At 41.8% G+C, this 20,397-nt stretch overlaps 1 protein-coding gene across 1 annotated transcript in view; it reads left to right on the top strand.

Annotated features, from left to right (window-relative positions):
* The window catches only part of ITPR3 (inositol 1,4,5-trisphosphate receptor type 3), a 544,698-nt gene that overhangs the window by 82,013 nt on the left and 442,288 nt on the right, over positions 1-20,397 (top strand). Inside the window, exons 7-9 of the mRNA XM_082246986.1 lie at positions 421-504; positions 2,206-2,352; positions 9,405-9,500. Coding sequence (XP_082103112.1) covers positions 421-504; positions 2,206-2,352; positions 9,405-9,500 — 327 coding nt within the window. The remainder of the gene's footprint in view (positions 1-420; positions 505-2,205; positions 2,353-9,404; positions 9,501-20,397) is intronic.

Here is a 20,397-nt window from a genome sequence, read left to right as displayed (position 1 = left end):
TAAAATGGGTTACAGGGAGCACCCAAAGGAGGGTTTTCTTGCTACCAGTGAGATAGTATAACTACACAGTTGTATGCATTTTAGAATAAATGTCTCTATTATATTAGACTATATTTGTACTGTACACCGGAGGTTCTGGATATGCATCTGGCTGATGAGGCATAAAATAATGATTTGCATTGGTCTACTCACTATTCTGAAATAAGGAGAAATCCCCTTATCTTTGAGATATGTATGGAATTAGACATACCACTATGAATACCATCTGTTCTAATAATATTGGGTATTTTGTAGTGTCTGCTCTTAGGGTAGCATTTAAATTTAAAATATCTAACTTTTAAAAGATTAACATAGCTGACAGGTTAACTCTAAAGAAAGAATATTACTTAGATCCATTGTTATGTTTTTTTTTGCATCCAGGTAAATTCACTTAATTCAAACACCAGCTGGAAGATTAATCTTTTCATGCAGTTCCGAGATTACATGGAGGATGTCCTAAAAGGGGTAAGATATCATATTGACATTTTTACAGCTGCATTAAAAACCCTCTTCTGATTGATTGCTGAAACTTCTGAAGTTGTACACAAACACATTGTGCTGAGCTTTGTTAAGAAGGGCGATAATGACATGGATGGGCCCATGGCAACTATATAATAAGCCTTGATACCTTTTGTAAAACAAAAGAGGTAAATCTATTTCATAAAATGTCATGAATTCATAGACTTTTCAAAATAATGACACAAATGAAAAGTGATTTTTCTATTCACATTCCTGCTTTGCCTTTGTTTATCTTGGGTATAAAAGTTTAAGCTTGATCAGTAATGCCAGGATAGAACTTTATTACGTATCATTAAGCCTAATTCCTTAAATTGACAATGTCTAATAGCTCCATCTTAAAAAGGGACATTCTAAAATAAATGGATTGCATGTTTTCCTAGGACCCCACATGGCTAGGATATAGGTTTTGTATAGGTTTCATTCGGCTCCTTTGTTATAGTCTTACCATTGGTCACTGCAGATATGTACCTTAAAGTGAGTAGAAGGGGGTGTGTCTCTGTTGTATTGTACTGTATTATGAAGAATGCAACAGTAGGACCTGAGACAAGGAAATATGGGTAGGAATAGAGAGGGAGTTAGGGGAGGGAGAGCTCCTTGTTGTAATATTCAAGAGATATAGAGAACCATGGACTGACCTAGCCCACTAGGTTTCACCTATAACTAAAATGGGACTTTTAATTGGATTGACCTTTTGGCTTTGATGGGCCCCAGTGCAAGAATGAGATCTTAAAGAAATCATGGCTTTCATGATGATGATTAAAGCCGGCCATAGACGGATCAAAATTCGGCCAAATTATCATGTACTGTCTGAATTTTGATCCATCTATGAGCAGGCTGGTTGTACTAAAGTCGATCTGTCAATCCACTTCAGTACAAGAAGCTTGTCATTTTTTTCTGTAAGATCAGTGCCAGAGACATAGCTGCCAGCAGTGATCATTGTATTCTGACGGCAGGGAAACCTCCCACTCTCAAAATACAATAGCACAACGGGGGGATTACCCCATTAACACTAAATGTGTTGATGGGGGGAATCAAGAAATTTTCTGAACCCTTTGGCCTATAAGGACCAAGTAAAAGTTGTTGACTTACTGCTGCTGTCCTAGAAGGTCCATAACACATGCCTCTTTTGCACCTTTTAGACATTTGTCTATTGAGAATATCAAATGTCAGTTAATTTCCTTATTTAAACAATATGCATAATTGTACTACAGAAAACATTTTTTCTTTTTAGAAATTATTATTTTAATGTATTTCTGTGAAGTACTACAACTTGTTAGCAGACCAAAGGCGACAATTACATTTCCTGCTTGGTTGAACTCCATGCACAAGAACACACAAGCCTGCGCTATGAGATTAATGGAACAACTGTTGGATTTGACAGGGACAAAATCAGCCTAGGAGACCGAAGTTATTTTACACATACATACATATATTTTTTTCTTTAACACGCATAATTACACATAAATGGTACCATAACACAATTCTGACACATCTGTGCCTTGTAATACTGAACAGTTTTCAATTTGTTGTTTCTTCTTTTTTTTTTAATTTGTGTCTGCAATTGTGCTTGTTTTTTATAAGTACAAAGATTGATCTTTATCATAATGTTGTGTGTATAAATACATTTCTTTAAAATCTTTCCTCCAGGGTGACGTGGTACGGCTCTTCCATGCTGAGCAGGAGAAGTTTCTGACATGTGATGAGTACAAGTCAAAGCTCCATGTTTTTCTACGCACTACTCTGCGTCAATCAGCCACATCAGCTACTAGTTCCAATGCTCTCTGGGAAGTAGAGGTAAGAGCAACTGTCATCACTCAAACTGCAAAAACAGAAAAGTACATTCAAATCCAGAACAAGTTTTGATGTTGGTGATCTCATTCAAAATGGCAATTCAGTGTTAGTTGAACTCCATATATTATAATGTATAATGTTACTTTTTTTTTACAGTTTTATGAGGATAGTGTTTTCTGTGAACATTGTGTATACATGAATACTCCACTGTCAAATACAGGTAGTTGTAGACAATTATAGCAGACAGTATGACTATTATTATAATTTACTATTGCACAGGATGGATTCTTCAACAACCTGTACAAGCAAAAGGTGAACAAGATAGGCATGTAATGCTATATACAAAGTTGATTATGTGTATGTAGAATCTGCATCTTTCAAAAATTTTATTATTTTCTCTTTCTTTCATTGACGGACACAGACACATCTTCTTGACCATTGGGTTATACTGCCCCTACAGGAGTAGGACATTAGGCAGAAAAAAAAAAAGACTATGCCTATGGGCAGTCCCGGGAGTTATACCCCCCTCTCTGCTATAGGTACTCAGTTTTTTCTGCCTAGTAAGGAGTAAGGACCTAGTTCCTTACTGGGATCTCTGGTCCTGTCAATTTTTCTCTTTTAAGTTCGATTTTTTTCTCCTGTTTTTTTCCCCTGTGGGATCTACAATCAACTGCCAGACTGGACGATGGGCTGTATAATCTAGATCCAGTGGTCACCCTAGTCTGGCCAGTGAGCGCGCCCAGACCACAGCTTAGCGCTAAGTCGTCCATGCGAGTTAAAAGTCTCACGAGGTTGCATACGACCGGGTTTTCGGCCCACGTCTCAGCATTCACCTTGGCCAACAGCCCCCCCATTTAATTTGGTGAGTAACTGACCCTCCTCTCCCCCTGAGGGTTTTGGGGTGGATGCAGGCCCCTCCCTGGGACGGTCAGACCCCCGGGTTCCCCTCCTTCCCATTAGGCACCCCCCTTGTGTTTGGTGGTCCTGTGGGTCATCTCCACCCCCCCCACCTATACTTGGGGTTGTATGTTGGTTTGGCCTACCTCCTGAGGCTGGGGCAGGGTGCTGTACTGGCGATGGGGTCCGGGAGCGATTGGCTGTGTGTGTGTGGGGGGGGGCTGTAGCTGTTGGGGCTCCTGCCACAGCTCTCCCTTCCTGGGTCCCTTGGAGCCTCATGGAGCCGCCACTTTTTTGAAGCCTATATTCTGTATAGGCTGGTGGCCATGTATGTGTCGCCACAGTGGCCATTTTGCATTAGTGTGGCATTGAAATCAATGGCGGCCATTACTGTGGAGGCTTCTGGGCGGCGATTTCAGCTCTCGGAGCCCACTCCTTATCCCCTGGTGCTGACTCCTGGGCCTCTTTCCTTCCTTGATGCCGCGCGTGGAGTGCTTTGATCCTAGTGTTGCTGGTGACTGCCTGGTGGGGTGGTGAGTCCTCTCCCTCTCTCTGCTGCAGGATCAGGGGTGCTCTGTGGCTTGCGACTGGGTGGTATTACCAGCGCAGTGGGGGGTGTCCCTTAGCAGTGTTTTTTTGCATTTTTGTGGGGTACCCTTATTCCTCGTGTAGTGTTTGGAGCACATTTCCCCACCTGACCACCTCTCAGAGCCTGCGGGGCCCTCCGGGCCCCAATCATCCATTGATGCTCTGACGGTGGTCCTGGAGTCCGTTGTGTCCTGAGTAGAGGCGGTTTTTGGGCGGCGGGGTAATAAAAATCGCCCTTGCCTTCCCCTGCCTCATCTGTCTCCTCAGATCCTGATTCTGATCTGGCTGCCGTGAACGTGGCCCACCCTGAGGGGTCATGCGACCACACGCCGTGATATCTCAGATAGTGAGGATGATTCCTCTACTCCTGTAGTCGTGTACGAAAATGGAGGACCCAGCTGAAGCTGCGGCGGAGGCACTGGTTCCCTTTGGCACTCACAAGCAGTCTAGAGCAGCGAAGGTGTTTCTATTTCCTTCCTATTTCGACAAAGAGTCGCAAAGAGTCCCTTTGTGGTCCCCAAGCGATTCGCAATGAGGTACCCCTTTGAAGAGTCCCTCCTTAAAAAGTGGACTGCTTCCTCTGCTTTGCCATGGGATAGGAGCATTTTCAGTTTGTGGCGTTACTGTTTGGTGTTGCCTCTGCTCTTCGGGTCTTCAAAAAGGTGTTGCCCCCGGTGTTGGAATTGGTATGTCAGCGTGGGATCGCAGTGCTGGATTACCTGGGCGACCTTCTCTTGCGAGCAGAGTCCCCTACTGCTCTGATGGACAACGTAGAATTCACTATACTGTCTCTGAGGGAGTTCGGCTGGCTTCTGAATTATCAGAAGTCTGCTCTGGATCCTTCCACGAAGATGGACTATCTGGGTCTAACTCTGGACTCGGCTCTAGCCAGTGTTCCTTCCTCTGGACAAACTCCAGAAATCGCATGCTGCGATTCATCTCCTGCTGTCCAGCAGGGGTCGGCCCTCTGGACTTGCATGCAAGCCTAATGTTTTCTACCTTCGAGGTGGTCCCCTTTGCACAGTTCAATACGAGGTCCCTTTAAAGGAAGATCTTGGCCAATTGGGACAGGTGTCTGAAGTCAAAAACATAAGTGTCTCTGGTCTGGTGGCTTTGCTCTCCAGCTCGTCCTTAAGGGAAAATCCTTTCTCCCCCTGTATTGGGCAGTGGTTACCACGGATGCCAGTCTGTCCAGGGAAGGGGGTATCCTGGTTTGGAACTCCGCTCAGGGGGTTTGGAGGAGTCCAGACTCCCGATCAATGTCTTGGAACTCTGAACGTTTCAACAGGTTGGCTGTTGAAAGCCAGGTGCTGAAGGATAGAGGTTTGTCTGGGTCAGTGATTCCTTTACTCTATTAAAGCTAGGAAGTCTAGCTCTAGATCTACCATCGTACTTTGAAAGCGTACATTTCGTGGTGTGAGTTGCTTGGTGTTCACCCTCGCTCTTTCTTGGTGCCTTGGGTTTTGTCCTTCCTTCAACGGGGGGTTGAGCAGAAATTGTTTCCCTTGGCCATGCACTCCCTGGTGCGTACCTTTATTCAGGGGGTTCGATATTTGACTCCACCAGTGCGGTCCCCACTACCACCTTGGGATCTCAACTTGGTGCTTTCAGCTCTCCAGAAGCCTCCCTTCCAGAAGCCTCCCTTTGAAAATATTCGGGAGATTCCCCTGTTTATGCTATCCCAGAAGGTGGCCTTTTTGGTGGCTATCACTTCTGCGCGCAAGGTGTTGGAATTGGTTGTCTTGTCGCACCCCTTACTTGGTGCTTCACAGATATAAGGTGGTTCTCCTCCCTTGTCCATCATTCCTTCCAAAAAGGTGTCTCTAATTTTCATCTGAATGAGGACATTGTGTTGCCTTTCCTGTGTCCCAGACCAAAACACCTTAAGGAAATTGCGTTGTATTCCCTGGATGTGGTTCGAGCTATTCGGGTGTACCTGACAGCCACGGAGACTTTTAGGAAGTCAGACTCACTATTTGTGCTCACAGATGGGACTCGAAAAGGACTGTCCGCTGCGTCTGGGACGATTGCCAGATGGATCAGACAGATGGTGACTCAGGCCTATTCAATTAAGAGTTACGTTCCTTCTTTCCCTGTGATGGTGCACTCTATTCAGGCGCTTCTTGGGCCTTCTGTCATCAGGTGTCAGTAAAGCAGGTGTTCAATGCGGCTACTTGGTCGTCGGTGCAAACTTTCACTAAATTTTATAAAGTGGATGTGTTGGCATCTGCGGATGCCTCTTTTGGTCGCAAGGTTTTGCAGGCTGCTGTTTAGAGGGTCTGTTCCCTCTTTGGAGCTGTATTGTTTTAGGTGGGCTCCAGTTGTTTTTGTTGAGCTCCAGTTACCTGGTTGGCTACGGTTTAGTTTTGGGAATTTTTTATTGCTGTTCCCACCCCTCATGTTTGACACTTCTTTGGGATGTCCCAATGGTCAAGAAGATCTGGAGCTGTCCCTGTCAATGAACGAAAGAGAAAATGGGATTTTTGACTTACCGTAAAATCCATTTCTCTCATGTTTATTGATGGACACAGCACCCAGCCCTCTATGGAGTTGTAATACTTCTGACACTGCTTGTAACAAAACTGAGTACCTGTAGCAGAGAGGGGGAGTATACCTCCTGGGACTGCCCATAGGCATAGTCATTCTTTTTTTTCTGCCTAGTGTCCTACTCCTGCAGGGGGCAGTATAACCCAATGGTCACGAAGATCAGGAGCTGTTTCTGTCAATGAACTTCAGAGAAATGGCTTTTACGGTAAGTCAAAAATCCCATTTTTTGGGGCAGACTGACCTCTAAAGGCTAAGTTCACCATCAGTAAAAAAGAATAAATGCACATCTTTTTGCAGGAAAAAAAATTGCATTTATTATTTTTTTCCACAGGAGTCTGCATAGCATTGTACCCTTGATCAGTGCATACCTTTGTACAGTCTTTAAGTTAAATAGCTGGAGGAAGTGTCACTGGATTATGAGTGCATACTGTGGATTACTGCACTTGTAGTCCATTGAGAACTACGTGTCCATTGTTTAGTACTGAAACACAGGCCATTGATCTCTCAAAGTCTTATGAATAAAGGAATGAGAAACCCACAGGAAATCTAGAATTGGTAACTAATGGACACAATCATTTTCAGATAATTGCTAATCAGGAAAGAGAGTGGCAAACAGGTTGCTGTTCTTCAGCTGTTGAACTAGAAATTCCAGCATGCTAACAATTAATAAATAAAAACCTACTGTATTACAATATATTTATATACAGTATAAATGTTTTATATAATGTCCTAAGTGGAATAGTTTTTCGATTTTGGAGATTGCTAGCCTGCTGCAACCATCTTCTGTTACAGGGGGCCGGGGGCCGTAATTCTCATCACATATTTTCAGAAGTTACCACAGGAAGAATCTGTTAATCAGGTCACCTTCTTGTGTCCTCCTGTTATTACCCACAACTCCCCTATAGAAGCAGTTTCACAGTTTTAGAGAAAGGATGAGCCATCTGTGAGATTGTTTATGTTCTGGCTGTTATTGGCTTAAAGATTTAAAATTTTCAAATCTGAACATATGATGCATAGCTGATTGACTGATTAGTAGGTGTGTGTGGATTGGTGGGGACCCTCTTGAGAAAAAATTATTTTGTCATTGCTGAATTTTTTCCTAGTTTTCTGGCTGTTATGAAAAATCAAGATGGTGTCATTAGTATAGTGACAATGTATATTTTTTTTAGCTCTGATCACTGTATTAATGTCACTGGTCCCCAAAAAAGTGTCAAAAGTGTCTGATTTGTCCACCCCAATATCGCAGTCCCGCTATAAGTCGCTGATTGCCGCCATTGCTACGGAAAAAAAATAAAATTCCATATAAATATCCCATAGTTCGTAGACGCTATAACTTTTGCGCAAATTAATCAATATACACTTTTTTTTTTATACCAAAAATATGTAGCAGAATACATATTGGCCAAATTCTATGAAGAAATTTGATTTTTTACATTTTTTTTATTAGATATGTTTCAGAGTAGAAAGTAAAAAATATATATTTGTTTTTTTTTTTCAAAGTTGTTGTTTGTTTTTTGTGCATAGCCCAAACATTTACCGCAGAGGTGATTAAATACCATCATAAGAAAGATTTTTTTGTGGGGAAAAAAAGGATATAAATTTTATTTGGGTACAGCGCCGCATGACCGCACAATTGTCAGTTAAAGTAATGCAGTGTTGTATTTCAAAAAATGGCCTGGTCATAAAGGGGGGTAAACCTTGCAGAGCTGAAATGTCTAGACATTGTTACATAACTAACAAAAAACCTTAAAGTAGAGTTCCGGCCACATACACATTTGTTAGCTAAAAATACCCCCCTAATCCTAAGCTAACCCCAATTACACTAACAATAACCCCACATTACAGTAGTGTACAGTAAATGAATATAGATAAAATCTTACCTTTAAAATTGATTGAAGAGCGCCGCCATCTCCAGTGTGGGCGTCTAAAGCCGCTGTGTCCCCAGATGTGTCCTTCTTCCTGGTTTCAGCTACCCAGAATGCCGATCGCAATCTCGCGCATGCACTGTAAATTGCGATCAGAAATCAGAATAGTGGCCGTCCATTTCCCTTGTATCCTGGGATTGATGACGCTCATCTCCCAGGATGCAATGCAAACAAGGAAGTGACGTTGGGGGCCGCGGCTGCATAAGGAGGAAGAGGAAGGAAGGTAAGTTAATTTTTATTAACAACAAGGTAAGTGAAACAAAAAAAAAATATTAACTATCCAATTCTTTTTCAGGTTTTTTTATTCTACCTGATGCTGCAAAGTTTTTTTTTAGGGTGGAACTCCGCTTTAAAGAGGTTGTAAACCCCCCAAAAATGTTTCTTTTCTTTTTGCAACCTGCAAGAGAAACACATAATGAGCTAGTATGCATCGCATACTAGCTCATTATGAAATACTTGCCTTAGAACGAGCCCCCGCCGTGCCGTCCGCTTACCTGTATGACGGGCGACATGTCCAGTTGCCTCTCTTCCGGGATCGCGGCATCCGGCCATCTCATGCACGCGGGAGCCGACGGTCACGGCACGGGACCCTGAAGGAACGGCACGAGCGGCCGTTCCTTCAGAGCGCATGCGCCAGTGACGTCACTGGCTGCATGTAAGGTAAATATCTCCTAAACGGTACATGTTTAGGAGATATTTACAGTACCTATAGGTAAGCCTTATCATAGGCTTACCTATAGGTAAAAGTGTCAGAGGAGGGTTTACTTCCTCTTTAAGATACATAGCTGGGCAAATCAATATTTGGTTGCACTTTTCTGGTTGGTGGTATTTTCATCATGTTTAGTTCTGATTCTAAAATAGTATTTGAGTGTATTTATTTATGTGAGGGAATTAACTGGCAAAATATAAAACATAACTGGTATGAATGCAAAAATCCTGACTGTCACTAATATTTTGACTTACACACTCATTTGAAGACTTTCTAAGCTGGTTACACAAATCTTTTAGGATTAGACAACAGTGAGACCAACGGTACAGGCATTGGAAAGGTCTTTTTGATGTCTTAACGGATTACACTATGTCTATCTTTTCATACAGGTTGTGCATCATGATCCTTGTAGAGGAGGAGCAGGGCACTGGAACAGTCTTTATCGATTTAAACATCTTGCTACTGGGAATTATCTGGCAGCAGAGGTAAGCTTCAGGCAAAGGTGAACATTATGTAACAGTATTGCTTATTTCACAAACAAAAGGCCTATAGCTTTTATTTAGTAAGGAGCAAATCCTGTATGGCATATTTATAAAAACTGGAACAATCAAAAAAGGTGGGGAAAAAAAACAAATTTTTGTTCATAGTAACCAGTAGGATTATTTTTCCCAGAGAATAAAAGATGAAACTTGACTGGTCATCATGAACAATAGCTATGCAAATAAAATTATGCTAAAATACATTGCATCGAATCTAGTTACTATATTTACTTGGATTTTGGCAGATAAATTGTATGTATAATCAAATATGTATAATACATGATAAAATTTAGGCTTGACTGGGTTTACTTTTTAACTACAAATAGCCAGGCTTCATGTAAGAAACCTGTGTCTTCCACTCACCAGCTGTGAACAGCTGACCGTCCTAAGTCAGTGTGGCTGAAATGTAGACATCGATGATGTCACCTGATGACAAGCACAAAAGTGCATTCTGCCCATGCCTAAACAGAAGGCTCCTCATCATCTGTTTGTCGCCTGCCATAGCTATCAGCCTTTGACCTGACTTGCTGCTTGTTCTGCCCTATTATGTGTACTGACTACAGTTTTGTAGTTGGATTTGTTACTTTACTGTGGAAATCTGTCAGTAATTTTTCCATTAAATGCTTTTTGGCTCTTTTTTTGCCTCCCGTCACAATAAGCTGACTGGCTTTTTTACTTCTTTTTATTTGCACATTTGTTTTCTTTTACACGTTAAGGGGAACTTATCAGAAGCAGAGCAACCAGAATTTAGAGCATATTAAAACACAATAACGCAATAATAAAACACAATAACTCAATAATATGTTTTCTGAGTTTTTTACTTGGTGAGCAGCAGCTACAAAAATTACTGATTTATTTATCACTACACCATACTTATTTTAGCGCGGGTTTAATATCACTTTCCAGAATTTAGAGCAGCTGTGCATGGCAACCAGCCAGCTTCTATCTTTCATTTTCAAAGCTTAAAGTGGTTGCAAACCCACACATATACCTAGTGAAATGACTAGCATTAGGTGAAACACAGAGATGAAACAAATCCTCCTATATAGGTTGTAGCTGTGTATCTGCAGCCATTTCCACTGTAGATCGCTCTAAAAACACACAGAAGAAAGGATTTCTCTTTAGTTCTAGGAGCAGGAGTGGGGATCTAAAATCTTCACACAGCCAACAGCACTGAGCCCCAATTGAAGGGGAGGGACACCCCCCCCCCCTCACACAGTACAGAGAACAAGCACAGCTGGGGATAACAGTCACAGACTGAGTGCTGCAGCTCCCTGCCCCGTCACTTTTTTAATCCTTGTGTTGGGAAAAGCTGCCAGAAGTGATTCATGCTGGGAACAAAGGAACCAGGCAACAGGGAGAAATGACAATCTGAGCTTTGGAGAGAGACAAGTACACAGTATAGAAGAATGTGCTTTTTTTCATATTCCATGTCTGAGGTTTACAACTACTTTACCAGAACAAGGTGGAGATAGAAGCTGATTGGAGCAGACAGAATCTAGAGCATCTGTCCAGTCTTTATTAATTACACCCCCCCCCCCACACACACACACACACACACACTATTTCTCTCCTGGACATGCACACTTTGCCTATCATAAGTCTTTTGACATTGTGCAATTACGTCTTCTGTGTGACAAAGTGTACAGATGTTTGTGGCTATGTACCATAATAATTTAATATAAAATAATTAATTTTATAACACCCCACCAGTCCATCCTTCTTCCCCTCTTTCCCTCTGCATTCTATTTCCTTCCTTTCCCTCCTCCACCTCTTCCCCCTCTATACTCTTTATCCCCATACTTTCTTTTAGCCTACTGTCAGACTCATGTGTACATGGCAACCAGCCCTTCATTTACCCCTTTGCAGGCCCTATCCATAAAATTGTCGAGGACATTTGAAGTTATGATTTTGTCTTATGTGGACACGTATTACAAGTACATGATGTACTTGAATTATTCACTATTTTTTTGTCTGAAATCTGTGTTAAACACTCCCTAGCTGTGTCTGTGGGTCAGTAGTGTAAGCCTTTTCTTGCTGTTATTATGCACCCAACTTTGTGTTCTAAAGAAGAAATTAAAGAAATAATAATATAATGTAATTTGACACTCAACTCATCACTGCAGATGTGTAGCCCACTTTATATCAGCTTGCATGTATATCCTAAAATATATAGATATGACTGTGTTCCCCTGACACCGACAACCTATAGTGTGACCTGAAAAAGCATATGGCACCACCCTCCCTTGCACTGCCCAAGACTTCAACCCACTCTCTAAACTGGAGACCCTGTTAAAAAAAAAAAATATATATATATATACATATATATATATATATATATATACAGTATCTAACAAAAGTGAGTACACACCTCACATTTTTGTAAATGTTTTATTATATCTTTTCATGTGACAACACTGAGTGAATGACACTTTGCTACACTGTAAAGTATTGAGTGTACAGCTTTTATAACAGTGTAAATTGCTTTCCCCTTAAAATAACTCAACACACAGCCATTAATGTCTAAACCGCTGGCAACAAAAGTGAGTACACCCCTAAGTGACAATGTCCAAATTGTTAATATACTGTGTGGCCACCATTATTTTCCGGCACTGCCTTAACCCTTCTTGGGCATGAAGTTCACCAGAGCTTCACAGGTTGTCACTGGAGTCCTCTTCCACTCCTCCATGACAACATCACGGAGCTGGTGGATGTTAGAGACCTTGCACTCCTCCACCGTCCTTTTGAGGATGCCCCACAGATGCTCAATATGGTTTAGGTCTGGAGACATGCTTGGCCAGTCCATCACCTTTACCCTAAGTTTCTTTAGCAAGGTAGTGGTCGTCTTGGAGATGTGTTTGGGGTCGTTATCATGTTGGAATACTGCCCTGCGGCCCAGTATCCAAAGGGAGGGGATCATGCTCTGCTTCAGTATGTCACAGTACATGTTGGCATTCATGGCTCCCTCAATGAACTGTAGCCCCCCAGTTTCGGCAGCACTCCTGCAGCCCCAGACCTTGACACTCCCACCACCATGCTTGACTGTAGGCAAGACAAACTTTGTACTCCTCCCCTGGTTGCTGCCACACACGCTTGACACCATCTGAACCAAATAAGTTTATCTTGATCTCATCAGACCACAGGACATGGTTCCAGTAATGTATGTCCTTATGGTAAAAATATATGTGTAGCCCTTAACCCATGCATATATATGTAATAATTTTAAGAAAGTGAATATGCGACAAGTGATATTGAACACATCAAAAAATAATAGTCCATAAATTCTTAAATAACAGTCCCAATAAATAATTGCACAAATAAAATATTCAGTTCCAACATCTGAATGTGATTCGTATTGTTGAAAAATTTTTTTTATACGTAGAAGAATCCAAAACTGTAGGTGCTACTCCGTAGAGTGATATTGCAAGATGTTGGAATCTTTCACAGATAAACCTTTGTAATACTCATTTTTTACACCTTGGTTACACCAATTTTTTGTTTTTTAATACCTTTAGCGCAGTAATCTGCCCACTTTTTTATTAATTTATGCCCTTAGTCTGCTTGTCCTCAGCAAACTGCGGGCTTTCTTGTGCAACATCTTTAGAAGAGGCTTCCTTCTGGGACGACAGCCATCCATGCAGACCAATTTGATGCAGTGTGCGGCACATGGTCTATGCACTGACAGGCTGACCCCCCACCCCTTCAACCTCTGCAGCAATACTGCAGCAATACTGTCAGCACTCAAATTTCCTATTTCCCAAAGACAACCTCTGGATATGACGCTGAGCAGGTGCACTCAACTTCTTTGGTCGACCATGGCGAGGCCTGTTCTGAGTGGAACCTGTCCTGTTAAACCACTGTATGATCTTTGCCACCATGCTGCAGCTCAGTTTCAGGGTCTTGGCAATTTTCCTATAGCCTAGGCCATCTTTATGTAGAGCAACAATTCTTTTTTTCAGATCCTCAGAGAGTTCTTTGCCATGAGGTGCCATGTTGAACTTCCAGTGACCAGTATGAGAGAGTGGGATCGATAACACCAAATTTAACACACCTGCTCCCCATTCACACCTTAGACTTTGTAAAACTAACAAGTCACATGACACCAGGGAGGGAAAAATGGCTAATTGGGTCCAATTTGGACATTTTCATCTAGGGGTGTACTCACTTTTGTTGCCAGCGGTTTAGACATTAATGGCTGTGTGTTGAGTTATTTTGAGGAGACAGCAAATTTACACTGTTATACAAGCTTTACACTCACTACCTTTTCATTGTAGCAAAGTGCCATTTCTTCAGTGTTGTCACATGAAAAGATATAATAAAATATTTACAAAAATGTGAGGGGTGTACCCACTTGTGTGAGATACTGTGTATATATATATATATACACATATATATATATATATATATATATATACACACACACACACACATGAGGGGACTTCATAAATAAAAAAAAATGTTTAATTAACCCCACTCTACCCATTACCCCCAGAGGGGACTTCAAATAGTTACTGCACATTTATATTTTCGTTGGAAATGGGAGCTTGGGAGGAGTAGTAATTGGTCGTGTCTGAGAGTGTCATGTGACTAGTCTGTCTGACAAGCCGGCTGACCTTGCAGCTTAGTATAATAGTTGTAATTTGTTTTTGAAATTCTTAATAAAATAAAAATTGCAGAGAGAAACGTTTTGAAGACGCCTCGTTAATATACAGTCAGGTCCATAAATATTGGAACATCAACACAATTCTAATCTTTTTGGCTCTATAATGGATTTGAAATGAAACAAACAAGACGTGCCTTAACTGCAGACGTTCAGCTTTAATTTGAGGGTATTTACATCCAAATCAGGTGAAAGGTGTAGGAATTACAACAGTTTGCATATGTGCCTCCCACTTGTTAAGGGACCAAAAGTAATGGGACAATTGGCTGCTCAGCTGTTCCATGGCCAGGTGTGTGTTATTCCTTCATTATCCCATTTACAAGGAGCAGATAAAAGGTCCAGAGTTCATTTCAAGTGTGCTATTTGCATTTGGAATCTGTTGCTGTCAACTCTCCATATGAGATCCAAAGAGCTGTCACTATCAGTGAAGCAAGCCATCATTATGCTGAAAAAACAAAACTAACCCATCAGAGATATAGCAAAAACATTAGGTGTGGCCAAATCAACTGTTTGGTATATACTTAAAAAGAAAGAACGCACCGGTGAGCTCAGCAACACCAAAAGACAAGGAAGACCACGGAAAACAACTGTGGTGGATGACCGAAGAATTCTTTCCCTGGTGAAGAAAACACCCTTCACAACAGTTGGCCAAATCAAGAACACTCTCCAGGAGGTACGTGTATGTGTGTCAAAGTCAACAATCAAGAGAAGACTTCACCAGAGTGAATACAGAGGGTTCACCACAAGATGTAAACCATTGGTGAGCCTCAAAACCAGGACGGCCAGATTAGAGTTTGCCAAACAACATCTAAAAAAGTCTACACAGTTCTGGAACAACATCCTATGGACAGATGAGACCAAGATCAACTTGTACCAGAGTGATGGGAAGAGAAAAGAGTATGGAGAAGGAAAGGAACTGCTCATGATCCAAAGCATACCACCTCATCAGTGAAGCATGGTGGTGGTAGAGTCATGGCATGGGCAGGTATGGCTGCCAATGGAACTGGTTCTCTTGTATTTATTGATGATGTGACTGCTGACAATAGCAGCAGGATGAATTCTGAAGTGTTTCGGGCAATATTATCTGCTGATATTCAGCCAAATGCTTTAGAAGTCATTGGACAGCGCTTCACAGTGCAGATGGACAATGACCCGAAGCATACTGCGAAAGCAACCAAAGAGTTGTGGAATGTTATGCAATGGCCAAGTCAATCACCTGACCTTAATCCGATTGAGCATGCATTTCACTTGCTGAAGACAAAACTGAAGGGAAAATGCCCCAAGAACAAGCAGGAACTGAAGACAGTTGCAGTAGAGGCCTGGCGGAGCATCACCAAGGATGAAACCCAGCGTCTGGTGATGTCTATGCGTTCCAGACTTCAGGCTGTAATTGACTGCAAAGGATTTGCAACCAAGTATTAAAAAGTGAAAGTTTGATTTATGATTGTTAATCTGTCCCATTACTTTTGGTCCCTTAAAAAGTGGGAGGCACATATACAAACTGTTGTAATTCCTACACTGTTCACCTGATTTGGATGTAAATACCCTCAAATTAAAGATGAAAGTCTGCAGTTAAAGCACATCTTGTTTGTTTCATTTCAAATCCATTGTGGTGGTGTATAGAGCCAAAAAGATTAGAATTGTGTCGATGTCCCAATATTTATGGACCTGGCTGTATCTTAAATTGTGTTTTTTTTTTTTGCCTGAGTTGCTGTTTGGAAATTAAATCAAAACCACTATTCTGATTCTATTCAGGAAATTATTGTATAGGTGTATATTTATCAATGCAGACCAGAGCATTATATGCTTATGGATGCATGGTTTGCACAGTTGTAACATGTTGAGATGTCATAATACATTTGTGATACAAGTTGTATCTGGACAGTTGTGGCATTTATTCTAGGACTTGACAAGGACTGAGAGGGGATTTCTGTTCAATCATGTTATGTTAAGATATATTTGTTTATTTAAAATATCTTTCTTGGTTGTTATTCCCATACCCTTCCCTTGACTTGTTTCCTTATCTGATAGCATTTTTTACTTCTGCATCAACACATGAAGTTTTTTCTGTTTTGCAGTTAACATATTTTGAAAAGAAAGATTAAAAAACACCTAGAAAGTACACACATAAAATCCCCAAAGCCAACAAAGAAGGCTTCAAAGATGGAGACATAAATCTCCTTCCTGGATTTGTGTATACAGAAGTGAAATTAGAGCTGAAGTATAGTGTATGCATATAATACTTTCCCTTATTCTCTCCCCCCCCCAAAACCATTACACAGAGCAGGTAAGTAGGACATGTTTGTTATGTTTTTTTACAAGCCGACCCTTTAATACCACTGTAAGTCATTTAGGCTGGAAATGAGTCAGGCTCCAGAGAAGTGCTGTAGCTTCAACAGGTTGTATTGGGAAGATGACAGTATGCAGCCAATTGTGAGTAATCATCTTCCACATAGTAGAGGAATTGCCATACATTTGGGAAAAAAATCTAAGTTCAGATTTAAGTAATTTTGACCTGCATATCCTGTTCAACAAATATTTGAGGTATTGGCTGTACCTTTCCTCAGAAATAAATGTTTTTTCTCAAAGAGTTTCAGTAAACTTGTTTCAAGGTGGGCTTTCTTTTTCTCTTCCAAATAGCAGTCATTTTTAACAGGATTGTGAGGTAATAGTCAAAGACAAAGCAAATGAAAAAATGCGTTTCAAGTATATTTTGGGCTTTTGAAAAGAACTTCTTAAGAGAAAAGTGGCCTACATATAGTCTAAAATTGAAATACTGTATTCAAGAATAATACTTAAAAGGATTTCCTGATATACAAACATGATGTAGAATTCAGCAATGCGTTCCAAGGGCCAAGCAATCATAGTGATTCTTTCTCATATTCACACACTTTTACAATTAAGAGCAGCTTTTTAGCTTTAGCACCCTACTCTGTCCTCTGCCTTCTTCTTCAAACTCGTTTATATAATCTGAAGAAGATTTTCCAACACATTTAAAAAAAAAAAAAATGAATACTGGAAACTTTAGAAAAACTCTGAAATGTAGGTATTGGCAATTTTTCCATACCTGTGGAATCTCTGTGGAAGATGAAAATTACTGTAGTAGACACTGCTGTAACAGTGATTTCTGCTAGTTTCCAGGTCCAGTGATGAGCAGCTGCCATTCTACTCGGTGAACCCAGAGGTCCCTCGCTTTGCACAGGGGCAATTCCGGGAGTACTTTACATTTTCTCAATAAATACAAAGCCTTTTTTGATGTCCACACAAAACTTCTGCCAGTTTGTATACCTAAAGTCTCATTCTTTGGACCATTTTTTTCTCTCTTGATCTATGATACTGGGCAGCTTGTTTGTTCATTTGTGTTACAGTATATTACTACCTGTTTATGCAGATGACACACAATTGTATCTCTCAGCTACTGATTTTACTTCCTTATTATCTTGTGTTCTTTACTTAAAGCTCATAAACATCATTAGGTGTTTCAGCCAGTGGACCTTGGGCTAAAGAGACAGTAGAGCAGGTCACAAATCATTAGTCCTGGCTTTGCCAAACCTTTGTCTTTATGAAGAAGAGAAGAAGGTGTAACAGAGAAAAGAGAGAGGCCCTGGCTTATTTCAGGCAGGGGGAGAAATAGCAATTGGGGGAGGGGGGGTTCCTGTTTGTCTGATTTTTGTGCTTGAAGATAAACATCATGCAGAGCTTATAAAGGTGTCACATATATGACACAACTATTTCAATAATTATTTCTCTTTCATTCACTGATGGACACAGCTTCAAGTCTTTAGACCAGTGGGCTTAATGCTGTCTCTCTTCAGGAGTAGAACTAGGCGGAAACCTTTTTGGTTATGCCCCTGGGGCAGTCCCAGAGGGGATACCATCACTTCCTGCTGTAGGACTTTTTTCTGCCTAATCAGGAGTAAGGACCTGGCTCTCTGCTGGGATCTGCGGTCCTGGAATTTTTTCCTTTTTAATTAGTATTTTTTCCTTTTATTTTTATTTTTGTTCCTGTGTGAACTACAATCAACTGTTCCTGTGTGAACTACAATCAACAGCCGGACCTGGCGACGCACTGGATATCCCAGATCCGTACGGTCTTCCCAGTCTGGCCTGCTAGCGTGACCCAACTATTAGCTCCGCGCTAGGTTGGTTGCGACATAGCCCCACTCGAAGTGGGCGGGCCGGCGAATGAAACACCTCGCGAGGTCCCTTAACCCTAGTCACGACAGCAGTCACGATCAGAGTCACAGCGTACCTCAGGCCACAGCACCCCCATTCCAAGATGGTGCGGTGGACTGCTGGGAGTAGCGCCTGCCAGGTGACCCTGGTATGGTGAGTAGTGTTCCCCCTCCTTTCTTACAGGATTTGTTGGGGTGGTCGCGGGCCCTCCCTGGGGATGGTTGGCCCCTCCTGTGTCTATCCTCCCCTTCATACTTTTCCCCCTTCTCCTTAGTGGGGTTTCCCCTGTGTAGGTTCCCTCATCTGCCCCTGGTCCCCCCCTGGGGGGCATGGGTGCTTTTGGGTGGGGGGGCTTGTATGGTGCTGGACCGGAAAAGTAGTGGATGATGCCGGTGCTGGCCCCCTGGTGATGGTGTCCAATCTTGGGTCTCAAGGCTCTGAACCACTTTGTGTGGGTTCAGAAATTTTGGATGGAGTTCATCCGCATGGTAGTAGCTTTCCTTCATCAAGGAGATCTGCTGGCCTTGATCTCAAGGACGCTTACCTTCATATTCCATTATATGTCGGGCAGCAGCGTTTTCTTCGTTTTGCCGTGGGCGATGAGCACTTTTCATTTGTATAGAATACACAAAGTATTAACCGCGCTAATGGAAAAGAAACAGCAGCAACTTCAAGTGTGACCACACCCTAAACAGAATCTATATAATAAGTAGCGCTAGCTTGAATGATGGAAAATAAAGTCCATAAAAGTCCATATGTATCAGGATCACAGTATTCAAACAGGCTCCCTATGGGTATACGCTTACCAGAAATGGTAAATCAAAAGGCAGGTTCTCTAAGATGAATCTCGTCCCCTTGATAGCAGACTGGAACCAATACTCTCGCGTTGATTCAACGGTATTGGATAAAAAATATAAAACGCAATAGCGTAAAACCCAACACAAATGGAAAAAAAACGTAAACACCAATGTGAGTGACAAAACTGGAAATAAGTGTGTGAAACTCCACCAGTGTAAAAATTAAAACAGTCAAAAAAAATGAAAAGTCCTCTTAGGTGGGACACCTATAGGTACCCCTTACCAAAAATAACTGGATAAACGTGAAAAAACATATAGGTGAGGTGCAATCCTGAATCGGCTGGTGTCGCCTCTTACCACAATGAAGAAAAGAAAAACACCAAAGTGAATGGGAAATCCTAAGTAGGTGTCCTCTTTGTAGATAACCACCACCAGTAAAGCTCGCCTCTTACCAGATAATAATCAGATTGGGCCAGGTTACAGTAAACAAAAGAATCAAGCAAGATGAGATGCCAACCTCCACCAGTGAGATTTGCCTCTTACCCAATGGGAATGATCAAATCGCCTGTGAGAATGATGGACCTCAAGGGGACCTGCAGTGGAATCCTGATCGAGTAACTCCAAAAAGGGCCAAGGAGATCACCACCAAATGAAAAAGAAGGCTTCCATAGTGTAAAACCATATTATTTATTTAAAAGAATAAAGAATAAAACTTACAGTAGCGAAGGAAATGTGGAGCATAAATGTGTAGGCCGCCGGCCGGACGGTCTCCGCTCGTCCGCACTCCCTGGTCGCGATCAGATGACGTCAGTACGCCGTGTCCTTACGACGTTTCGTCACAGATGATATTTTCAAATTGGTGGAGTTACCCTTTGGTCTCGGGTGTTCACAAAGGTTTTGGCCCCAGTGTTGGCCTTGCTACGGCAGAAGGGGATTACGGTACTGGGTTTCCTGGATGATCTGCAAAGTCTTCCTTGGCTCTAGAAGCCAACTTGGACATTACGGTGCGAACTCTGCAGGAATTCGGGTGGACACTGAATTTTCAGAAATCGGCACTGTCTCTGTCCACAAAACTGGACTACTTGGGTCTGACGCTGGACTCAGGGTCAGCCCGGCTGTTTCTTCCTCGGACAAAACTTCTGAAGCTACAGGATGCGGTTCAGCTCCTGTTGTCCAACCATCGATCATCACTCAGGACTTGCATGCAAGT

Source organism: Pelophylax lessonae (genome assembly GCF_965119305.1).
Source record: "Pelophylax lessonae genome assembly, chromosome: 2".
NCBI lineage: Eukaryota > Metazoa > Chordata > Amphibia > Anura > Ranidae > Pelophylax > Pelophylax lessonae.
Note: the sequence above shows the minus strand (reverse complement) of the source record. Positions and strands in the feature narration are given on the sequence as shown.